This window comes from Ciona robusta, chromosome 1 (assembly GCF_009617815.1).
Source record: "Ciona robusta chromosome 1, ASM961781v2".
Lineage (NCBI taxonomy): Eukaryota > Metazoa > Chordata > Ascidiacea > Phlebobranchia > Cionidae > Ciona > Ciona robusta.
Window position 1 is genome coordinate 3705456 of NC_143235.1, and position 24370 is coordinate 3729825.

General features: G+C 34.9%; 3 protein-coding genes, 1 long non-coding RNA gene and 1 pseudogene across 9 annotated transcripts in view; 3 read left to right on the forward strand and 2 right to left on the reverse strand.

Annotated features, from left to right (window-relative positions):
- The window catches only part of LOC149741535 (potassium channel subfamily T member 2-like), a 31616-nt gene extending 30619 nt beyond the window's left edge, over positions 1 to 997 (forward strand). For all 4 annotated transcript variants that reach the window (XM_089893086.1, XM_089893125.1, XM_089892935.1 and 1 more), the window contains one exon: positions 198 to 997. In XM_089893086.1, coding sequence (XP_089749212.1) covers positions 198 to 477 — 280 coding nt within the window. In that variant the 3' untranslated portion in view covers positions 478 to 997. The remainder of the gene's footprint in view (positions 1 to 197) is intronic.
- Positions 998 to 1133: 136 nt separating this feature from the next.
- Positions 1134 to 13199, forward strand: LOC149741537 (uncharacterized). The gene is made up of 18 exons (XM_089893166.1): positions 1134 to 1934; positions 2229 to 2585; positions 3106 to 3282; positions 3652 to 4149; positions 4557 to 4721; positions 5102 to 5203; positions 5763 to 5896; positions 6644 to 6802; positions 6946 to 7125; positions 7571 to 7807; positions 8216 to 8332; positions 8495 to 8632; positions 8906 to 9015; positions 9591 to 9798; positions 10215 to 10356; positions 11161 to 11324; positions 11778 to 11948; positions 12453 to 13199. The coding sequence occupies exons 1-18, from the start codon at positions 1883 to 1885 to the stop codon at positions 12774 to 12776; spliced, it is 3435 nt and encodes a 1144-aa protein (XP_089749292.1). The 5' UTR covers positions 1134 to 1882; the 3' UTR covers positions 12777 to 13199.
- A 124-nt stretch (positions 13200 to 13323) lies between these two features.
- LOC149741538 (calumenin-B pseudogene) lies at positions 13324 to 15298 on the reverse strand (annotated as a pseudogene). Its single transcript, XR_016387358.1, has one exon. The product of XR_016387358.1 is annotated as a calumenin-B pseudogene (transcript).
- A 2329-nt stretch (positions 15299 to 17627) lies between these two features.
- Positions 17628 to 23151, reverse strand: LOC149741539 (solute carrier family 22 member 4-like). 2 transcript variants are annotated; one of them, XM_089893647.1, is made up of 12 exons: positions 22883 to 23151; positions 22772 to 22824; positions 22177 to 22327; positions 21221 to 21324; positions 20504 to 20658; positions 19855 to 20023; positions 19694 to 19802; positions 19538 to 19638; positions 19262 to 19476; positions 18562 to 18744; positions 18356 to 18500; positions 17628 to 18288 (listed from the first exon to the last, which is right to left on the reverse strand). In XM_089893647.1, exons 1-12 carry the CDS (start codon positions 23051 to 23053, stop codon positions 18213 to 18215), a joined length of 1632 nt encoding a protein of 543 aa, XP_089749773.1. In that variant the 5' UTR covers positions 23054 to 23151; the 3' UTR covers positions 17628 to 18212. The 2 variants fall into 2 exon arrangements, with proteins under 2 accessions (XP_089749773.1, XP_089749781.1); XM_089893655.1 differs by having other exon boundaries at positions 19538 to 19635; positions 22883 to 23150.
- Positions 22327 to 22862, forward strand: LOC149741540 (uncharacterized). The gene is made up of 2 exons (XR_016387375.1): positions 22327 to 22570; positions 22628 to 22862. It is a non-coding gene; the product is annotated as an uncharacterized LOC149741540 (long non-coding RNA).
- Positions 23152 to 24370: the final 1219 nt, after the last annotated feature.

The window sequence follows — 24370 nt, forward strand, 5'->3', positions numbered from 1 at the left end:
CGGGACACCTTTCATTCTGTACTTCTTCGTCCCAATTGGTAGTAAACAAAGAACATTTAATGAATATATAAAACCGTATCCTCACGACTTTTATAGGCAGCTGTTAATTGCCTAAACACGTTCAGTATATTATATGCTAAAGGTGTCCTATCCTATCCCATAGTACTATTATACCTGTGCACCTTTCGTAAATATAGGTACATGATGAGCCCCGAGGTGACCTGTGAAAGTCGCGCCGAGTCCCACCTTAGCAGTGCCAGTGGGGACAGCCTTATGTCGTCCATCTCACGTCTTCATGAACCTACGAACGCAACTTCAACCAAACACGTATTAGACGACGCAAAAGCGACCGCGGACAAACTCTGGAACAACATTGTATTAACACGTGAAATTTCGGTGATTGACGAAGAAGGCGATACAACAGACAACGAATCTGACAAGAAATTTTTACCAAGGGATAACAACCTAGTCGTATAGGTGATCCTATGGAAAAAAATCAAATAATTTTTGGAAGTTCCCAATTTTTGAAAGGTATTTCAACCTTTGAGCTTAACCAGACACACAGCTGCGTTTTAAACCCACAAAAGCCCGCCAATTACGCTGCATCGTGCAGTCTTGGTCGTTATATTTTCTATATTAGCAATGAGAGCTTAACTGCCACATAGGCGTGCTTGTGAAAAGGGCTTGTCGTTCAGTATACAGGAAATTGCAGTTTTGTATTGAGTTTTAGCAATACCGTTAAATGGTGCATTAGATATCTAACGCTACTTAAAAATATAACGGCTCCGTAGAACAGCACTTTACTTTTTAGAGCACTTTTGTAGTGATTTACCTCTTTTACTGGCTATACCATACAAGTCCCACTGAAGTATCGCAGTAGGTCCAAAAAGTTCAATTATTCGTAAAAACTAATTTTAACTTGACGTTTATTTTTACCCCTATGGTCTTTTTTCTTGGATTCCTTACCTGTTTTTAATAAATTTAAAAAAAAAATCGATTTCTAGATTACCTGTGCCCACTAAACTGTAAAGCGTAGTGGAAATACCGTACAGCTAAAAATGTCCAGAAAATCACCGTCTGACCAACAGCCTTTTTTGTAAACAAGACACTTTAAGTTAAAAGCTTTGCGCTCCTTCGCTGTGCCCGAAAAACAACCTAAAAAAGCGAGAACTGGAATAGTTTACGTGACTTGTTTCGAATTAGGTTACCGGTCGATTGCGCTCTTTGTGTCGTTTCTGCTCACACTATTGTTACATAGTCTACTATGTTCTAGTAAAGTATATGGTTATTTTGATAATTAGTGATCACGTAATTTGATATCAGTTCTCTGTAATTACTACTTTTCAAAATTTACCATTGAGATTTGAACCAGATTCGGTGCGTGGCGGTAGCGATTATAGATAATGACCCTTGCACTGCTTTGTAAAAACTACGGCTTTTTTGGAGGATGTACTGTTTCAATCAAGGAAACAATTGGCCTAACTGCCCGTATAGCAAAACTCTTTTTAGTCACGTTTTATATCGGTTACATTATTTACTGCTGCGTAACTATAGTTTTCGTGCTATGACGTGTGGCACCGTAGGATATTTTATTGTTATGAGTTAAAAAGCCGATGGATAATAGACAGTCAATAATCTCACGTTCCAAAACTAGACCAAACAAGTTTTGTGTAGTAACTTTTTTACTTGTCGACTGTTTCATACCGCAGTAGTAAGTTTATCAGTAGAGCGTAACGAGCAAAGCAAGCATGTTGATATTTAGTTCCGAAAGTTACAATATCAGCTTATAAAAGACAGATTAAATGTATGCTAAACATGTTTTATCGACACGTGGTACAGATACGTATAGTTAGCAGATTATTTTACTATTAGCATCTGGAGAATGCTTCGACGACTATTCGTACCAATTTGCCTCACAATTCTGATGTTTAAAGGTTTGTACTAATTTTGTACGTCTAACCCGATTTGGACAGCATGCATTGTTGCAAAATAAAATGCCAGCCAAACATAAAAATACCCCCCAAAACAAGCACTTTATAGGTGCTTTGTTTTGGGAGGGTTTGTTAAAGTTAAATTTATGGTAACTTGTAAGCTGGCACGGGGTGTATGAAATAGCTAGAACGCCCATGTTATAACGACAGTCGTTTTCCGGCCACGCAAGAATAAACAAGTTGCATTCATTCTTTTATTCCTTTATTTATTTATTTTATTTTTTAAATGAAACACAGACGCCTTTCCAATTTCATTACGTGTGAGTACTGGCTCTGACGTCATTCTTTCATCTGCCAATCAAACGATAACAAGAGCAAGAGGGTTTACCAACTTTTCTGTAATACCAGTCGGCATTCAGGCGTCCGGTCTTTCTTCGTGCTATTGGAACTACAGTAGTTCAACAATAAGTATGTTTGATGAATCCATAGGGTGTCAGAACTTTTCGTCCTCTAACGTTTCGTTTACTTGCAATATTAATAATAATGGAAATATACAATCTACGTTGACGCTGCATTCGCCCCTTACGCAAAACTTTACGTTGAGTCTCCGTTGTTTCTCTTCGCCCAACTACGACTTGAGAGTAATTGTAAAAGGTATGTAACTTTATTTTTATCTTTGGTTACATATATATATATATATATATATATATATAAAGTGTTTGGATTAGAATAATAGGGGGGAGGATTCCTCACTAGCAGTCTAGCACCTGAGTTATTAAAATGAATAATACATTAACCATTAATTAGTACACTGGCACCTTAGCACAGTTAGTTAGTGGCCTGCCTCTAACCCAGAGGTAATCGGTTCAAGGCTCTTCGGTGCTACCATTGTGGGCATATGTGTTTTTGGGCAAGAAACTTAACGGCAATTGCTCCAACCCAATGGTCACTAATGGGTTGTTCAAATCATCAGCCATACATAAAAAAATAGAAAAATTCCCCCCCAAAAAAATCACCCACAAAGTAACATACTTGGTAACTGGCAACTTGGCAGAAGGTGTATGAAACAGAACACTGGTGTTAAACAAATGTCATTTTCCAAATATGAGAAGATAAAGTAAGTTACATTACATTCATGCATACATTTATCTCAGTCCCCCTATTTTCTATTTAGAATGCGATAGTAGTACAACATTACCGTTTGGATCAAAACCAGCCCCACACGCCTATGGTGCATGTGGTTACAACTGCAAAAGACAAATACAATGCATTCAGGGATACACAGGGACTCCAGTTACTTCAACATGTACATATAATGCAACGTGGTCACAACTTCCAAACTGCAGCATAGGTTTGAATTTCTCTTGTTTTTTTTATATTTGGTCCCCATATGTACTTTTTTAATACTTTTTTGGGGCCAACACATGTGGATATATTGTTTTGCTGGTAGTTTCTAAAACAAACCATCACTCTTAAGTTTTAAAATAGGGAAAAAGGGGATTAGCATAACAATTTTGTTCAAATTTTATTTTTTTGCAGGTTGACTTGTACAATTTTTTTTACTATTATTGGAGTTTCCAAATATTTTATTATTTATGACTTCAATATATAAAAAACAACTTAAAATTTACTTTATTTTTATTCTAAATAAAGACTTTCAGAGCACTAGATTTTCCACGAACAAGCATTTTTATATATAATCGTATTCCTTTAATTTCAGATCACTGTTCCGGGCAAACTATCTGTGGGGAAAACACTATATGTTTAAATGTTCCAAACAAAAATGTGGGCTACACTTGCAAGTGCAAAGCAGGATATGTGTTTGTGGGCGATGGTGTTAAGTGTGCAGACATTAATGAATGCCAGATTGACAAATGTCACCCTATGGCAAATTGCACTAACATGCCAGGGAGTTATAACTGCACATGTTTTGCTGGTTTTACTGGAGATGGCTTCACATGTACTGACATTAATGAATGTGTTGTAGACCCCACGATTTGCCTTAATTCAGAGTGTAATAATACTATAGGGAGCTACATTTGCTCTGGTTGCCGCAGAGGTTTTGCTAATAATGGTTTCAGTGTATGTGTTGATATCAATGAATGCATTTCCAACCCTTGCCCAGTTAACACAATGTGCAGTAACACAGTGGGGAGTTTTACTTGTCAATGCAATCCTGGTTTTATTATAGGAACCAATGGTACCTGCATTCTCAATGGTAAGGGTTATCCACAACCAATTTGTTAGTTTTTTGTAACTTTAGAAGTAATAAATACTTCTCCAAAACCATGTGATCAAAATATTTCAACTGAAAATTTTAAAAGCATTTAGGTTTTGCTAAATAAATAGGTTATAAAAGTATAACATGCACATTAAAACAAAATAGAAATATTTTTTTTTTTAACTTTTTACTATTTTTTAAAATTTAAATCTGTAAGGTCCTATCATGGTTTTAAATACAGTGTGTCACTAAATCCACTAAAATTGCATTAATTTTTAGCATGTCAATTTTAAACAAATTTCATCAAATTAATTTGTTAATTTTGAAAATTTCTTGACAAATTAATTTATTAATATTTAACAAAAATGACAAAATGATATGATATATATTTTGAACATTTCTAGAAAACCCATGTTTGGGAAAGACTTGTGCAAGCAATGCAACGTGCCATGTTCTTGAAACTGCGTTAATACCGGAATCGTTTGACTATGACTTGGGAAGTGGGGACAGAATTGCGATTTGTATCTGTGACCCTGGATTTGGAGGCTTGGGAGAAATTAGCTGCACAAGTGAGCAGTGTTCACAGATATTTTTTCAGTGATGCCTTTATAAAAGCATCTTTTGGGTCGAATTTCTGACTTTTTAAAGTTATGTAATTTTATTTATATATTCACATCCCCTGCAAAAGTTGCATGATGAAACATCTTATATTATACACAGATTAATCAGTAAAATCTTGTTTGCATTGATATACACAGTAAATATTCATTACAAAATAACATATTTGTATCTTTCTACACATGTGTTTTTAGCATATTAAACATACAAAAACGTTTAATTTAAACCAACAATAATTTGTTTTCCCATACCATAAAAATGGAACTTGTGTGCGTTGAAATAAACAGTGAATACTCATTACAAAAATAACATATTTGTATATCTCTTGCAGATACATGTTCATTTGGATCTTTTAGTATTGGTGGGGTGATGGTTTCGTTTAATTTCACTTTTACTTCCCTTACTGCTTATTCAAATGAAAGATGTTCATCGGGTTAGTAATAAGAGTATACTAAAACAAACTTGTATTATTTCTGTTATTTCTATTTAATCATAACTTTATTTGTTTCTTTGATTACGGTAGCGTTTTATATATATATAGTTTTTATTAGACTGGTGTCTTATTTAAAACTAAAATTTAGTTATAATACGAATAACTTTATTTGTCTCTTCGATTACGGTAGCGAAAATTTAAAAATATTTTAAACGAAAATACAGAATATAGCGACAAAACAACAGTTGTCAAAACACACTTACAGACAAAAACATATTTACATTTAATTGGAAGAAAATAAGCATGGTTGCTACATTTTAGTTTTTATTTCTTTATTTTAATGGTCAATATAACAGTTAATATAATCACCCACAATTCCACAAAGTAACATACATGGTAACTGGTTAGCTGTCATGAGGTGTATGAACACACATTTTATAACGCTTGTTGTTGTTGTTCTGCCACGCGAGGATAAAGTAAGTTACATTCACTTAATATCTCTATTAAAAATAAGTTAAATTGTAAGTTCACAGTGTTGCACAATCTATTTTTACTACAGGTTACCCCATAGCTTCTATTTTATGCGGTGTACAAACCGAACCAGGCGGTGGAAGCACTGTTCAGTTTCTGGAGTCTTCTGTGTCTTTTACTGATTGTAACTTTGCTAATGACATTCAAACTGCAATAGAACAGGTATATGATGTGGCATGTGGCTACTTACTTGCTTTATTTGACTGTATCTAATTTCTTGTTTAATTGAGGTTTTAAACAAAAGTATGTCATTTTAACTTAACACCGTTATAATAATTAAAAAATTAAAATTAAGAAAAAAAAATATTAGAAACAATTGAAATTTATACTATTGTAACTTAAAAATATTATTAAAATAGGCCAGAAAGACAAATATTAATATACTCTATTTTGTTTGTTTCATTACAGCAAACCAGACACACACTGTATCATGCAACCTCTGTTTAGTGGTGAACTGGTGACTCATTTCATGCATATCTTGTTATGCCCTATAACAACAATACATTACACCTCATATATAAGCTATTAGGGATATGATGTTTTACACGATATTTCAATTAAACCATGACAATAAATGACCTTATATTCTAAGTTGATAACATAATCTAAGCTCGGTTTTACAATGTTTGCATAATTAAATTTTATTAGACAAAAAAACTACTACTATACGACAAAATTCAGTTTAAAATTGCATAAATTTAACAGAAAAAGGTTAAGTCTGCCGCCACCTAGACGAGTCTATGTAAAATTAACATTATTATCAAATGTCTAATTTACCATCTAAAAAAAAAAATATTAATATTTTACAACTGGCAATTTAGTCTACACCTTTATTTAAGGATAATGGGTTAAGTGCACATAATTAATTTACATAATGCCTTGTTTCACCATGTTAAAAAAAAAATTTAGGTTAACATCACAAATGTAACTGCAACCCAAATTGAAGAGGTTTTAACTGAGTTGGATCTAATCACGTCAGTGCCTGAAATTGTCAGCGACAACGACACAAACAATGTGGTTACCTTTATATCATCAGTTACCATGCTTGCTGGTGAAGGGAACATTCAGGTATTTTTAATTTAAACACCGTTGTTTTTCTAAAGATTTATACACTGTTTGTTTCTATTGATATAGTAAGGTAAAAAAAACGATAGGACACCTTTTCATTCTATTTTCTCGTCCCACCAAATTGTGCAACTGCATATTCACAGGTGACGGAAAACATTTATCAGAAAGTAGTTTCCATAGCTGACCACATAACTACAAAAATACAACTAACATCACCTGCTGGATCAGAGACTTCTCTTTTATCATCACTTGATTCCCTGGGTTTTCAAGTTGACGTTTCAACTACTCAATTCAACTTTTTAACTGAAAATATCGTGGCCCAGGTTTGTATAGTTTGTCCTAAAAAAATTTGAAAAAAAAATTAAAAAACTGATTGTACTGATTGTACCATACTCCATAGTTTTTATCAACTGTCGTTTTGCTGCTTATACCCAAATAGATAAAAATAGATTGTGGCAAGCATAGCATAGTATCTCTTATAACAGTTTTCCTAAATGTTACCATGCACAGGGGTTTCAAACGCAAGTATTTGCTTGTAAGTTACTGATGTCATTTGTAGAATGTTCCTCATTTCACCACAAACTTTACAATTCTGCAATTTTGGCCTATTTTTTTGTCATAACTACAGTTATGCATTCTGCTATTCCTCATTAAATTATAAATTCTGAAAAAAAAAACTTAACACATTGTTTTGCAAACAAAAATAATGTTAATGGGTCTATTACTGAAGATCCCCTGCCCATTTATCTGTAAAGTTTATTCCCACAGGTACAAAATCAGAGTGTTATGAATTCAGCAAGATTTGAGCCAATGATATACGAGAACAGCAGCTCAGGGAATCTAATTCAACCAATAAGAGTTGACATACCAGCAGTAGCAATACAAGCTGCTCTTAACAATCAAGGAATTTCTCGTAAGCGCAGAGCAGCGGAAGAAAACACAAAACTTGTTTTTATTCTCCATAGAGATTCTACCTTATTTCAAAACAAGGAGAGAGCCAATTGGGTAAGCTGTTTTTTTCTTCTTTTTTTCAAAAGTTTATTTTTTTTTGTTTTTTCAAGTTTTTCTCTTAAAATAGATTTGTTCTGCCATAGCAGGGCAATGACATTCTTTGTTACATTGGTGTTCTGTTTTATACAACAATTTTTCGCTTGCAATTTGTCACAAACGTAACTTTGTAGGTAAATATCTGATTTTTTAAACTTTTTGTATAGAGTAAAGTTCGATTTCCCATAAGATGCCATTGAGTTCGAACAATTGCAAAACACATTCTGAAAGACACATATGCCCACAATTGTGGCAGACTTAAGTTTCACACCCATATACTATGGGCTAAGTCAAAACTCAAAAAGCAAGCGCTTTAACCTCAATACTTCGGCAATTTTATTTCTGATGGTTTTTATTTTTTTCCAGGTTGCAAGTGCTACAGTGGGCAATACTTCTGTTTCAGGGTTTTCCAATGCAGTGAACATCACACATAGCACAGTTACTTCAAAAGTTGGGGAATTTTTTGATACCACAACTCAAAAAGTGAGAATGAATGTTAATAATGACTAACCTTATATTTTTCCCTTTAATTTTTCTTGTTTTTATTTATTTGGTATTTAGTTTCTAAAATAAAAAGATATGTTCCGTATTTTTATATAGAAAATGACTATTTTAAGTTTTGTAATTTTTTACATTAAATTTCAGACCATGTATACGAACAACACTTGTGTGTTTTGGGACTTCGCGACAAATTCTTGGTCCAAGGAAGGCTGTTGTTTAATTGAAAACTCGGTGCCAGCTCAATGTTCATGCAACCATCTCACTAACTTTGCTCTGCTAGTAGTAAGTGAAATGTAAAAAGACGTTTTGTGCATCTCATGAAATATACAATTTGTTGTAATCAAGAGAAAATGCATGGTGTATTTATGCAAAAAACATGCTTAAAATGTAGAATGCTATTATGTAACAAGCAAGTTTTCACATTGAACACAATAGTTCATTTCTACACCGCATATCAAACTCACAATGCATTTTTTCCCCACCACCAAACTGCAGCTATTTAACTTCCAGAAATTTAACTACTTACATAGATAGTTACATGAAAACACATTTCAGAATGTACATGAAGTTCCAGAAGATGCAGTTCTTACAACGGTCTCCAACATTGGATGTGTCTTTTCCATTGTCTTTTTAATAATCACTTTTGTAATTCTGGTTTCTTTCAAGTAAGTCAAGTAACAATTATCTTTAAATGTAGCTAACTTTATGCATGGCCGGAAAATGACAGTCACTATAACATGGGTGTTCATACACCTTGTGGCAGCTTACGAGTTACCAAGTATGTTACTTTGTGGGTGATTATTTTTATTTTTTTTTATGTATGGCTGATAATTTAGACAACTCATTAGTGACCAGCACTGGGTCGAAGCGGTTGCCGGTAATTGTCTTGCCCAAAGACACATACGACCCACAATGGTAGCATTACCTCTGGTTTGCAGGCAGGCCTACTAACCATTTTCTGTATACTGCAAAAACGTCACTCATGAAAACACAATATGTGTTATGTATGTATAAAGACTGCTACATTATAACTTGACTATTTAAAACCTATCTACCCACCATACTTCCACGGGCTCTGGGACATTTTTATCACTTACCAAAAATAACAGAAACAAAAAAAAATACACTAAAAAAATTTTTTATACGCAACAAAAGAAATTCAATGGACATCTAAGAATTTTTTTTTTACGAAACAAAGCAAAAAATTTATTAAACCTAACAATACAATAAAACGTTCCAGAGAACTAAGAGAAAAAGCTCCCAATGAGACAATCATTAACATCAGCATCAACCAAGCGTTGGTCTTCCTTGTCTTCATTATAGGAGTTGATCTTCGGAGTAACACCAACATCTGCATCACGAGCACTGCGTTTCTTCATTACTTTAACTTAACAACATGGATGTGGACAGCTGTGTATGGATACATTCTCTTCACTGCTTTCGTAAAAGTAAGTAATCTTGTGTCTTTTCGCATAAGGTTTTCTAGTTGCAAAGTGACTTGTTTTATTGCACGAGCTCTGTCTTTAGGCAGACTTTGTTTTCCATTAGAAGTATAACTTGATAATGGTTAAACCTAAATGGCTCATTTGTCTGCTAGGTGTAACAACCACACTTATTTCCTTCTAAATAAATGTATATACGTTTTTAACTGTAAGCGTATTTTGTTGTTTTGTTGCTATATCCTGTCTTTTCATTTAAAATATTTCTAAAACTTAACTACTGGCATTGAAGAGACAAATAAAGTTATTCATATTATAATTAAACTTTAGTTTTTAATAATACTACATCAGTCTAATAAAAACTATACCTATAAATTCAAAAAATGGTGTGTCTTTAATTTTTTTAGGACGTTCTGTTTTTTCAGATTGTAAACATAAGCATAGTGCGTGTCACCAAAACATTATACCTCCTGTCATACGGAATTCCTATTTTCATTGTTGGTGTAAACCTAGGCATCACTCTACCACTGTCAAAAACACCAGAGTACCCACCAATATGTGGAGCTGGTAAGATATCTGATTAACAAGTAACCCCATGCACTACAGTACTATACATGCACTATTGTGGGCGCGCATGCCTCTAACCCAGAGGTAATGTGTTCAAGGCTCATCTCTACCACCATAGTGCGCATATGTGTCATTGGGCAAGATACTTAAAGGCAATTTATTGCTTTAACTTAGTGGTCACTAATGGTCTGTTCAAATATCAGTAATATATATATCAAAAATCCCAAAAATATTCACCCACAAAGTAACATTAACATACATGGTAACGTGTAAGTTAGCACGAGGTGCATAAAACATAACACCCATGTTATAGTGACTGTTGTTTTCCAGCCAGGATAATTTACATTCACATTACACATCACTGGGCAACTTAACTGAAAATATATAGCTTGCAAATGCAAGACATACCAAAATGTCTGGTGCAGTTTTACAGTGTTGGAAAGGTTGCTTATTATTAACACTTATAATACCAAATGCTAGAAACATTTTGTTCGTGAAAAAGAACTAAATGATTGCTTCTCCTGTGTATATTTTTTCGAAATTGGTCTGCTATTCTGTTAAAAAATAAGTGCTATTTATTTATTTTATGTGCAGAAGTTGTAGGCTTTAGAAAAGTTCTTTAACCTTTTACATAAATGCCAGGTTAGTGATGATTCATCTTCTTCGTTTAAAATAAAATTGCATAATTTTTATCGGAAATATCAAGAGAACAACCAATACTGCATTTTTTACTAAAACATGGCTCCATGCTTTTCCGTTTAATAAAAAAATTGCACTATTTTTAATCTGTTTTATTTTGTTCAGAAATAACAGAACAACCAACATCCGCATTTCTTGCTGAGACTCACTGTTGGTTACATGGAATATCCCTGTATATTTCCTTTTTACTCCCTGTAGGTCTTGTTCTGCTGCTAAATATTGTAATATTTTTTCTCGTTATTCGAAATATAACTTGGAATAGAAAGAGGGTGAGTTGGAGTATTTTTAATTTGTTGTCTGTATTTAATGTTATTTTTATTTTAAAGTTATTTAAATTGTTTGTTTTTTTTATAAAATGCTAAAAATAGTGCAACATATGATAGAATCTCTGTGTTCTAAGTTATTATTATTTTAAAGTTAAATAAATATCATTATTATAAGTTATTAAAATTGTTGTTTTTTTTATAAAATGGTGCAACATATGATAGAATCTTCTATACAATGAAGATAAATAATGAACAATTAAAATAAAAGGAAAACAGAAAATTTTATATTTTTTGTCTCATACAGCTTGTAACAAAAATTGCGCATTGTAATTTAAAAAAATAATTTTAACTAAATTTAACCTTTTTGTACAGGTTAAAGTAAACGAACACACTGTTAACTAGCACAGTTTTTTTAAAATCATATTTTGTTTAAATTAGTTCTTATCTTTACCATAGGTGCAATCAACAATGCAAAAGCGAACTGCTGGGCAACATTTACTTATGGCATGTACATTGGCAGGCACGCTTGGTTTTGTATGGGTACTTGGTTATTTTATGATACTATCTAATGATGACACTTTTATTTTGGTCATGAGTTGGGTTTTCACTATAGCTGCAACTTTAGAAGTAAGTGAGAAATGATATTAAATAAAAAAGGCAAAGGAATAAAATAAATTCTGTGTTGTTATCTGGCTTTAGCCAATTATATAAAAAAGTTTTGTAAAAAAATTGTATAAGCCACATTTGAAAAAAATGTAAAGTAAATTTTAAAGCTATTTTATAAAAAATTCTGTTAAGAATGTTTGCTACAATAATAATTGTGTGGACATCTGTATTACAGTAAAAATTTGGTTATATGTCATGCATAAAATGCTTGCAACAAAAATTAAAAAGTGTTGGAAATTTTACTGATACAACTTTGTGAAGGTAGAATTACTCTAACAGTGGAGTAGGCTACTAGTACTGACACAATTTATTTTCTTATTTTCATAAATAGTTTTATGTCAATATGGTATGTTTGACATTCTGTACACAGTGTTAATATCGTGCAATGGTTTTACAGGATTTTTTTTCTAATTTTCATCAAGTAAAAATGTTATATCAATATGGTATGTACCCAATTCTGTGCAGGGTGTTAGTATTTTCTTTCTTGTATGTGTGCGGCGAAATGATGTCCGTAAATTATGGTGGAAACCACTCCGCGACAACGTACTGCGACCTTTTGTTGGACCACTAAGAAGCTCACCTGTTACTGGGAGATACCTTGTAACAAAAAGTAAAACCACAAATGCTAAAACAGAAACTGGGTCAAATGCTGATATAGCAACTGCGTCAAATATTGAAATGTCAACTGGGACAAACGTTGAGACAGTAACTGCGTCAAACGTTGAAATATCAACTGGGACAAATGCTGAGACAGTAACTGGCACTTCTAGAGCTGAAACTGTAATTTGAGGGGAAGGTATTCAAGCATGACCACTTTTGTGTTGGATTGACGGAGTTTAACACTGTGGCTCTTCTAATGTAAATGATGCTACGAAAATGCTTCTTCACATATTAACATAATCTAACTCAATCGTTAATTTTAAACATTAAAAATACAGGGTTTAATAGTGTGTCTGAAAATGTACTATGGTTTACAATAACAGGTACTTTTTATTTGAAATGCCTAGAATAGGGTGCAATTTACATTTTTTCATGACACTTTTTCAAATTTTTTATCGTTATTTAAAATGTTTTAGTCCCGCCTCAAATGGTTGTTTACTACAGGTATTTAAATTGCTGTTGTTTTACTACTATATTATTTTTTTTTATGTAAAAAACAACAGAAAAACATATGTTATTGGTAAATAAATCTTATTTTCCTGATGCTTATTATTTAAGGTAACATTTTAACTTTACTATCTTCTTTAATCATACACAATATTTCTATAAACCTCTACTATCTTAATGTGTTTCTGATCTATTTTATTATTTATACCCCATACACAGAAAGAAACTGTTAAAAATGTGCATTTTTTATTAATATTTTCATTTGCAAGTTTTGCAAGCAACGCAATATACAGCAAACACGAGAAGTATAACACAAATTGTAACAAAAGTAAAGAAAAGAAATTGTAAAAAATTTCTAGCAAAATAAATTTTGTCACAATTAACATTTAAAAAACTGAGAATTTTGTCTCTGCACCAGTAAAAATAATATTTGGCTAATTTTAAAAGGGATATTTCGGTATATAAATTTTGTTTAGTACAACTTCTAATGTGTTTTTAAACAGTTTACCGTTATAGCTAACGAAATGCACAATCCGCAAAGGTATAAGAATTAAAGGAATACCTAAATATTAACTTTAGTTAGTAGTTAGTTCATAGGCTATTAGTTTATAGTTGGTAATGGATACCTGTTTGGCTAACTGTTGCTAATTGTTAAAAAAAAACTTTAAGAGCTAAATAAAAATATTAATACTATCTATCACACAATTTAAAAAGTATCCATAGCCTTTTACTTTTAACAATATTTTTTACAACATACTGCTACTTGTATAAATAAAATAATACTTATTAGTGTGGTAAAATTTGTCAGTCTTCTGGCATCACATATATAAAGCAAACACTGCATGAGAATAGATATGCTGATACATGTAGTAAGGTGCTACTATTTCCTAAGGTTGGAAGAGCAGTGTGTATTATAATCAAGAGGCACAGGCAGGATTAGCCTTATAAAAGCTGAATCAAAAAGGATTTTTAGCTATTGTGTCTTGTATACAGATACAACTCTGTCAAATTTCAGGTGCCAATTCAAGCAGTCAGAATTGGTAGGAAAAAGGTAGAAAAATAATTTAGTTCATACTTTCTAATACCAAATCATTTTTAGGTTATTGTGTCTTGAATACAGATACAGCTCTGTCAAATTTCAGTTGCCAATTGCAATTAAAGCAGTAACAATTAGTAGGCAGCCAATTTAGTACATAAAATACTTTCCAAAATTAATTTTACTTAAAAAAAGCATTTTATGTACTTTATATTTTCAGCCTGCTCCAAACTTAAAACTCCTGATGTCGTTTTAAAGCCTCTCCCCAGTCAGTGGCTTGAGAACCAACAAAGGTGTCATGATGGTTTAATATTTCCTCTTTACTGAGTTCTCCATCCTTATCATCATCTGCCGTATAAACAAGATGTTTTGCTTCAGCTGAAGCGTGGTCATAATCCGCTGGAAGAATCCAATCTTTAATTTCTGTTACGTCCATTTTCCCGTCTCCATTTGTATCTCTGATGTCCTTAAACTGCTCTTCTTCATGGACGACCCACTCGAGATTTTCTTTCTCATCGTCATCCCTCCTCATGTCTCCGATGTACTCTTTCACATCCACAAAACCATCTTTATTCTTATCAATGTCCTCCAAAGTCTCTCTAGCGACTAGATCTCGCATGTGCTCAAACTCCTCTGGATGCAGGAATGCTTTAAACTCTTCCTTTGTGCAACGATCATCTTTATCAACATCTGCCTCCCTAAATCTCCTGTGATCTCTCTCCGTCATCTTCCGGTAACTTTCCGAATCTTCTCCATTAACTTGCTCCTGATCATCTTCAAGAAACCCAAACGTTGTGACTTTATATTCATCCCAATGGACCATATTGTCGTTATTTTTATCATAAATTTTAAACTGTTTCTCCGCATCTTCGTCTACGTATCTCTTTTGTGTGAATTTAATCCACTCCAAAAGTTCAGTTTCTGTCACTTGACCATTCCTATTTTTATCCACCTGATCCACAATGATCCCAAGCCGCCTCTTGCTCTCTTCTTCCGGGAGCTCATCAAGCTCTTCTGCCTGATCTTTTCCAAGAAATGCCTCATGATCATATTCCGGAGAACCTGGTTCTTTGTCGCTCAGTTTTGGATCCAAAACTCTATCTTGCCTAGCAACCCCAGCAAAAGCTGCTGAAGCCACCAGAAGAATAACAACACACCTTATCAACATTTTGTTTTATAAAACAGTCAGAGGTCCAACTACCAGAAAAAGTATAGAATGAATGATTAATACCGTTTTTTATTATTTTTCTATACGGCTGTCAGTCATTAGGGTTGGAGCAATTACAGTTAAGTTTTTTGCCTAAGAACACATACGCCCACAGTCATAGGCGCCAAGTTTTGCTTCATTCATGGGGTGGCCGGCTATAGTGACGTAAAAATCGTATGACGTAATAATCATTATGACGTCATAGATGACGGCAAATGTTTAGAGCAGCGCTTCATGTGCGAGGACATGCAACACGGCAAAGTATTGTTCAGTGCGCGAATAAGCAACATAATATTAATTGGGTTGCCTTAGCAGATTGTTTATTACAACATAGTAGCGATTGTGACGTGAATTTTCAGGGTCATAATACCAATTGACGCGTTGATTGTTTGCATCACAATAGCGATTGACGGGTTCATTGTAAACCTTGCAAAAGTAAACTAAATGCGCGTGTTTTATGTTTGAGGTCAGTAAAGAATAAAGTAGCTGTGTTTTATTAAACGTTTATATTGGGATTGGCGTATTTGGCCATAATTACACTGACTTACCAATTGTTTTCTCCCAATCAAAACAGTTTAATGTTGTTTACTGCAGCAACACGTTTGCCGATCGCAATGGGTGTTCCACGAGTACAACATTCTGTACTTACAAAGTTTTAAATGTCATTTTTATGATTGTAAAAATAAGAACGGTCCTCAAACCTTCGTTTTATATTTGCATTTCAATTTTGAAAAAAAAACAACGATCTTCCGACGTGCATAAACATTTCACCTTTGATTAGCGAGTGAACGAGATATAATATAGATAAGGATTGCAACATCGTGCGCAATTGGACAGAAGCCAAAAAAACATCGTTTGTTGAAAACACCGCACGAGAACCACAGTTTCATTACGTTGTTTTTCACGAGAATAAATTCACAACGATTGCTTCGCTTGTTAGGTGTGGAATGTATGCTACCGCATGCATTCCTTTATTTCCTATGCCGGCGCAGAGCGTAAAAATGTGACGCTTATACACGATGTTTTGAATTTTGATTGGTCGGGCAGTTAGCACATTCCTCCAGATTGTTATATTATGAAACGTCATAATTAATAGTTACGTTGTAATAGGACAAGTGACAAAACAATTGAACGAAAAAATGTTCCAATTCCAAGCGAAGGAATGTAATATGGAATGCAACGCGTGTGTGCGTGCGTCTTAGCACTTTCTGGCTGCGTGCGTGTCTGCAGAAAAAAGGACCGGTCATGACAGCAAAACAGCCTCCCCTGATAATGCGTAATCAGTTATTCTGACCTCCCCTGGTCCCAGTATAGGTTGGCTTACAACCCAAAGGCATCGCGCGTAATATTTCAGCTTAGTTTTCGGTAATTAAAATAACGTTACGACCACGAATTTGACGTATCACTTTCCAGCCAAAAAATCAAAAATTTTAATTTTTGTCAAATTTTTTTTTTTTTTTTTTTTAATTTTTTTTTTAATAAAAAGATCTATGGGGTGGCCATGCCACCCCAACACCCCGTAACTTGGCGCCTATGCCCACAGTGGTAGCAGCATCGGGCTTTGAGTCCGTAACCTATGGTGCTATTGATTATAGGCGCGCAAACTACTGTGCTTGGGCACCACCATATGCAAAATGCTAATATTTGTTTGCATGGAGGAACAAGTAGAAGATACTGCTGTCGCCTTTATGCCGGTTTGTAAGTTAAACAGAATACAGATTGTTTGCTTAAACCATGTAGATTTCGGTGCTAGTGAAGAGTCTCCCCCCCACCCTATTTGCTAACCCTTAACCCCTATAACCACTAACCCCCTAACCATCAACACCTAACACCCTAACCACCAACCACTAACACTTTCCACCAGCCTATTCTGCTATGTACCGGAAGATTCTCCACTAGTGCCTAGATTTCATTTAATAATTCAGCTCAGATGTTGTACAAAGTAGGCTACAGTACAGGCGTTGCAATTTAGTCACTAGTCTAATTTAATATGCGCATGATAAATGTATTTTACTAATGCTTTAAAATGGTAACAGTATTTCCCGAGTACTTAAGCTGATATGTTGTTATTTGGCTAATAAGATTTTCGTCGCAAATTAATTATATGCACCTCGTTTTTACTGCAAACATAGTACCGCAATAGGAAAGAATTCATGTAAATCTCAAAATTTTTATTCTAATTCGGTGTATGTATGATTTGTAGTTAACGTCTGACACTGACCTAAATATTAACGTTGAAATGAAATCTCAGTATATTTTTTCAGGGAAACCACCGCGAACACACAAGATACTGGTTCGTCGCACTATATTATTTGGGGACTAATTCAAGAATTTCTTTTTATGACAGGAACCTAATTGAAATGTTGATAGACGCGATATGAACAGTTTGCCGTGTCCGGGAAAAAAAAGAGATACTGAGATCATAGTACTCTCATAAGAGAGTACTATGCTGAGATAGCATGCCCTGAGATAGCGGAATAGCATGACCCGAGATAGCAGAAGTTCTGAGATGGCAGAATAGCATGGCCTGAGATAGCAGAAGGTAAACTTAAGCGGCACTTTTGCGAGACTCTTTTTAGACGAAGTTAGTTCTGCATCAGAATTGAATGTCCCAAAACTTTTAACATGAGTCGTCAACCTCAGAAAATCAAAAACCTTGTAACGTCAAAATGTCCAGTCACTGATTTTAATCTCTTTGATTAAACCAGCTGACTGACTATTTCTTTGTTGATTATACAGGGGCAGTGGGCCCTTCTGTGCATGTTGCCCAATTCTTTTCAAATAAAAATGTAGGCCTATGGCGCTTTTGGGGTAGCTTATAATACTATGTGACTATAAGTTTAAACAAATTGTAGCTGGTAATAAAGTGTATTTTTTAGCCTGCGGTGTCTGCAGTTCCTTCACTCTTTCTTCGGAAAGATGCTGATAGCTTTCTCACAGAAATCTTGGTCCTGTTAATATAAAAAAAAAGCAATGCAACTTTCTTAAATGTGTCACTTAAACATTCGTTATGTATACCTATAGTTTTCAAGTTCAAGCGCTTCGTCTAGAGTATTGGGCAAACCAGTCGCTTTTGTCTCAGGTAGCCAAATCGTCATGAAAGCAGACAAAAGTGAAAGGCAACCCGTCACGTAGAAAGGTATGGATAAATTCATGGTCTCACCTATAAAAGCAGGTTATTGCTGTGCACGGGTTTATACCTGCAACATCAAAAACTTAATTACCAGCAAATATTATAAACGGAGAAATAGCGCTTCCAATCCTTGCCGTCGCTGAAGCTATCCCGTAGGTTGTGTTTCTCAGTAAAGTCGGAAAAAGTTCACCAGTGTACAAGATGATAATGCTCAATGCGGTTGTAATAAAAAACTTCCCTATCATCGCACTTGCTATTCCAACGTTAACATTTGCTGGTAAAATACGGGAACAGTATCAACACGGTTGTTTTACCTAATATTATATTTGGATACACAGTTAAGTAGTATAGTAGCAAATACCGTGATCGTGTTTTAAACAATTAACAACAGTCTATATGGGAGTCGTGAGGATACGGTTTTATAATTCTTTTAATGTTCTTCGTTCAGTACTAAATGAGATAAAAAATAGAATAATAAGGTGTCCAATCATCCCCCACCCCACTATATATATAAAATATGCGATATTTGGTATACCAAATATAGTAGGGTGGGGGAAGTTGGGACACATTTTAACTATATTTTCTCGTCAAATGTGGTAGTAAACAAGAAACTTTCAAAAAATTATAAAACTATATCTTCAAGACTTCCATAGACCGTTGTTAACTGTTTAAAACACGATCATGATATTCGGATATTATGCGCCGAAGATGTCCCATCTTCCCCCATCCTACTATATGTGCCGGAATTGTAGCTTAAAACGAATTTTAGCTCTTTTTATGTTCATACTGACCTCGCCTCAACATTGGTGTAATTAAACACATGATTCCACCGATACCAATTGTAATTGATGTTGCACTTTTTCGTCCTTTCTTGCTCAAAATTAAAGCAGTCGTAACATAGGACGTTATATCGACAAGGGCTCCATAAACGCAGTTAAGATAAATATTTCCGCCCAGATTGGAAGAGTTTAAACCGAGAGTATAGAAGCCAAGAGTAGTTACGATCCTACAATAAAAGTCCAAGTTTACTGCATAGGATTTCTATTACGACAACATAACTTACGTACCACAGCAAACACACAATCAACACACGCCTTCTCAAAATGGGTTGCTTGAATAGATCCATAGTAGAAGACAATTGCTTATCTGAATCTACCTGTTCAATCTGCTGATTGTACATAACGTAAAGAAAGCCAAAAACGTCGTCAATTAAAAACACTAACGTTGTTATTTGTACCGATAAACGTTTCCATTTCTTTAGCATTCATTTTTTCATTCTTTGATGATACACTGCGGTGAAGGGCCACCCATTTAGGTGATTTGGGAATGAACCTAAAAATTACATTTACCTAGTATCAAACAAACATATCATAGGCGAACTTACCATAATATTGGAAAGTAGCAAACACATGCGACCGTGTAGAAGCGAAGAAACCAACGCCAGTCACGGATGAAATACGCGACCAAAGGCAGAATGAGATAACCAAGTCCATGACAAACATTAACAGACAAAGCCGCAATACTTCGCTTGGCTGTTGGGACCAGTTCTTGTGCTGAAAGAGCACACATAAAAATTGGTTTCTTAGAGTGGTATGCAGAAAGCATATTTAATCTTCTGCTTGATCATTGATTAGCTAAACCAGTGCTTTTCAACCTTTTTTGGGTTGGTGAACCCCCAAAGTTGTTGCGACAAACTCATGCACCCCTGATTGTTTTAACGTAAAACCCATGAGGTTTCTCGATTACCAGTGATACAAGATATAGAGTTGATATAAAAAAAAAACTGTAGGAAAGTGGCTAAGTTTGTTAAAAATGTTCAAAACTGAATATTATTGCTGAAAACTGTTGAAGTTTGTGATGCACCCTTGTATACCCTTTTGTTCTGGTGTACACCTGGCATATTTTGCACACCGGTTGAAGAGCACTGAGCTAAACAATGATCACGCGGAAAACTTATGGCATGCAGATAATATGATCAGTGATTACCAGGTAACCAATATTTATCTTTTATGTAAGTTAGTTTGATTTTATACCTAGGACAAAACCAGCTAGATAAAGAACTATTTGAAGGAATCCTGTGAAGTGAAGTAGGACGATGTATTGCACGTACGATGTGGTGAATGACAATGGTAAATGGAGGCACCCGTTTATGATAAAGGTTGCAGTAAAGGTGTTCTTGCGACCAAACCTGAACGTTTTTTGGTTTAATTGGTCAAATGGAATAGTAGAGTGGAAAAAGATGACACTCCTTTATATTTGATTTTCCCGTCCCATTTGGTATTAAACAAAGAACATTCAAAGAATTATAAAACCGTATCCTCACGACTCTTATAGACCGTTGTTAATTGTTTAAAACACGGTCAGGATATTTAGATATTGTGTTCTAAATTATGTGTTAAAAGGCCTCCCATAGAATGCTGTTAATATTAGTATGTTTGGACAAAATGTACTACCGTTGTCTTATTTTACCCCACAGAGTACATTATAATACAGTAGGGTGGGGGAAGATGGGACACCTTTTGACTCTATTTTCTCATTCCATTTAATAGTAAACAAGAAATATTCAAAGAATTATAAAAGTATATCCTCACGACTCTTATAGACCATTGTTAATTGTTTAAAATACGATCAGGATATTTGGATAATATGTGCTAAAGGTGTCCCATCTTCCCCCACCCCACTATATAGAGTATATATTATAGAGTATAGAGTATAGATATTATAGATATAGAGTATATTATAATAGAAACCTGTCGGTTATCGGTCCACCAAACAAACTTCCAAACAGAGATCCAATCATATACACTGACTGCAGAGTTGGTCGTTTCCATGCAGCTGTGCACTCCAAACCAAACTATAAAGCATGGATTTTCATTAGTTTCGAATAAATAATATTCTATTAAGTCAGGTGCGGGAAAATAGGACACGTTTTCATTCTGTTTCCTTGTCCCAATTGGTAGTAAACAAAGAACATTCAAAGAATTATAAAACCGTATCCTCGCGACTCTTACAGACCGTTGTTAACTGTTCAAAACACGATCAGGATATTTGGATATTTTGTGCTAAAAGCATCCCGTCTTCTTCCACCCTACTATACGATTGTATAGCATGCGTGTACATTATAGATAAACAATAAGACTAAACATTTTTTGTAACTGTATGTTATGCTTCACATGTTGTTATATCAGTGTCCTGTGGTTGTTATAGAATGTCATATTTGTAGCGGCCCGACGTAATATTACGTCACACGACTTCTTTTGTCCCCAATATTGACACAAATGTTTGACGGCGGCGGATGCACCCTGCCGTTAACCGAGTTAGCGCTGACTCTCCCAATTGTGTCCTTTTCATTGTATCGCCATTTATCACGCCGGTTCGTCTGACACCCGAAATTCCTTTTTCCCTTCAAACTAATTCCCTGCTATATATACTTTTGTGCAATCGCCATTTAAAAAAATAAAAAAAAAATAAGAGAAACGAGATAACAACGAGAGACAGAACGATGTGACGATACGAAGCATATGAACCAATAAACATAGTTACTGTAACTGAGGGTACAGAACCGTGTGATTTCTTGCCAGCCAAAACCCTAGATAACCTAGACTAGGACGTAGCTTTAGACACCTACGAGCGCACGAAGTCAACTGCAGATCACCTGCACTCAGCTCATAAACAATATTCCAACAACGGGTGTCTAAATACTGACCTCAGACACCAATGTATTACCCTCGCTTGTATCGAATGTCCAACCGTCTTTGCAAAACCGTTCCAAGTTGTTTGATTGATTTCCAGTGTCGTTTAGATTTTGGACGTATAAGCTACTATTCACATATGCTGGCAAATATCCATTTCTTTCCCTGCGCGTGGTATGCATGTAAAACGTCTTTTATGCAATATTACACTTTGTCGATATCAATACTCCAGTATTTGATAAATAACATAATCTTGGTTTATCTCTGCAAACGATATCGAAGATCAAATTATTTAAAGAACGAAGAGAAGGGAATCAATAGCAAAACAACAGTTGTTTAAACACGCTATGGATAAAAGTGTGGGAAAGACCGTCAGTTCAAAGGCGTGACGGTTGCACCAAACATATGGTAAACTCACACTGAGTTACTAAAATTTAACTAAAATAAATTACTATTTGTATTTAGAATAAAAGTGTGCGAAAAGGCACGACCCAGGCTATGGGGGGTATCCGCTTTAAAAGATCGATTAATTCAAAATGATGAAAGAAGAAACCCCCAAAACAAATTCCACCGAAGTTCACAATGAACTGTATTATAAAAAATACGTACCATGAGCTGCACTCCAATGTAGCACCATGATGTTCTGATGTTGTGCTGCTGTTCTGTAAATATATGCAGTTGAATTAAACTTCCACACGAAAAGTAATTGTTATACATTACCCCTTGCTCGGTCCAACAAGTTAACGGCGGAGCTCGGTACAGAAACACAACACTGAATAAAATAAATGATATGTGCGTGTATGGAATTACGAGTATAAGCAACGACCATAAAGTTCCGCATTGTTTCGTATTATTTAGTTTTCCGTCGTCATCTTGTTTGTCTTCGGACATTTCAACAGTAACTTTATGCCACCGACTACAAACACAAAAAAACAGCTACAGCTGGCTACACCTGCCTAGGCAACAAAAAAAAAACAGTGTAAATGAGCAACACAAATGCGTTTTTGTACCTTCCTGCTACAGTGTAAAAGCAAAAATATAACGAACTTAGACACGCGCGGACTGTAACAGTTCGCATTAACGTTTTGTACGCAGTCAAGAGTTCCAACACTTCTCTTTCACAAATTTATAGAATGATTCGAATATAATGTCCGGTGGGGACAGTTGAGACATTTTCGTCCTAGTGCGACAGTTAAAACGGTTTTGTCACGGTGAGCGTAAGTCTTATTACTATGTATGCATAACATCCTTAGCTGCACTTAACTTCCTGGCGCTGACTCAGTATTGGTGCTCTGCATACACATAAACTGTTTTGTATACAAACGTGTATCCGTGCGTTACCACGGGTTCACATTACCGATTCGAGAAAGGCGGCCGATCGTCACTTCCTCTATCGCTAGCGATGCGAGCGACAACATTTCGAGTAGAGATAGTTTTCACTCCGCGATGATCGCTAGTGATGAACAGCTTTGGCTTAAAATTGATTTTCGCGTGAACTGTTTCGCTGTGAATTAAACCGTGCAGATAATTGTCATGTAAATATGAATGTAAGAATGGAATAGGCCAACTTCATCAAAACATGATTACAACATTTCCTTGTTTAACGGGCGTGTTTAATGCACAATTACTTCGTAGAAAAATGATAAATAAAACTATACTATATGAAATATACGGGCAGATTTTTCCTTTCCTTAAATATTTTCTTCTTTTTTCATAGTATATTGTAGCGGTTGAGTGTGCGTCGAGCACAGATTTCATATTATAGTTTACCCAAATTAACTTAATGCATAATGATTGAATATTAAACAGTCGTGCTGCGTAACTATTACATCTGGCGTAACTGAGTTTATGATTGAGCGACACAACTTGCGTTTTTCCAACAAGGCAGGAAACTATATGCCCAGTCCGTGCGTTCAGCGAACAGACGCCACTTTTTAGTGGAAATCGTTCTTTCCTGTTACTGCTTTCCCACACGTGTTTCATGCTATTAAAGCCCTTATGCTTTCTGTGTTGGCAGGGCAGTACGAGCTTTCTTATACTCTTGCTGTCCTCACGTTCATCCCTAGCCTAATGCCGCTTGTTTGGTCTAATAAACTGAGTTGTCGATCTCGTGACTTGAAGTCGTTATGTTGAGATGGGCGCGACCAAAGTTAGTATATACCAAGTTCAGATGGGCGCGACCAAAGTTAGTATATACCAAGTTAGGAA

Coding starts and splice junctions, on each gene's coding strand:
- LOC149741539 (XM_089893647.1), bottom strand. CDS start 23,053: ATGTCCGAAGACAAACAAGATGACGACGGAAAACTAAATAATACGAAA. Junction 20,024..20,503: donor TCTAGCTGGTTTTGTCCTAG/GTATAAAATCAA, acceptor GTGCTCTTTCAG/CACAAGAACTGGTCCCAACA. Junction 18,745..19,261: donor TACACCAATGTTGAGGCGAG/GTCAGTATGAAC, acceptor GTATTTTACCAG/CAAATGTTAACGTTGGAATA.
- LOC149741537 (XM_089893166.1), top strand. CDS start 1,883: ATGCTTCGACGACTATTCGTACCAATTTGCCTCACAATTCTGATGTTT. Junction 4,150..4,556: donor TGGTACCTGCATTCTCAATG/GTAAGGGTTATC, acceptor GAACATTTCTAG/AAAACCCATGTTTGGGAAAG. Junction 10,357..11,160: donor CCCACCAATATGTGGAGCTG/GTAAGATATCTG, acceptor TATTTTGTTCAG/AAATAACAGAACAACCAACA.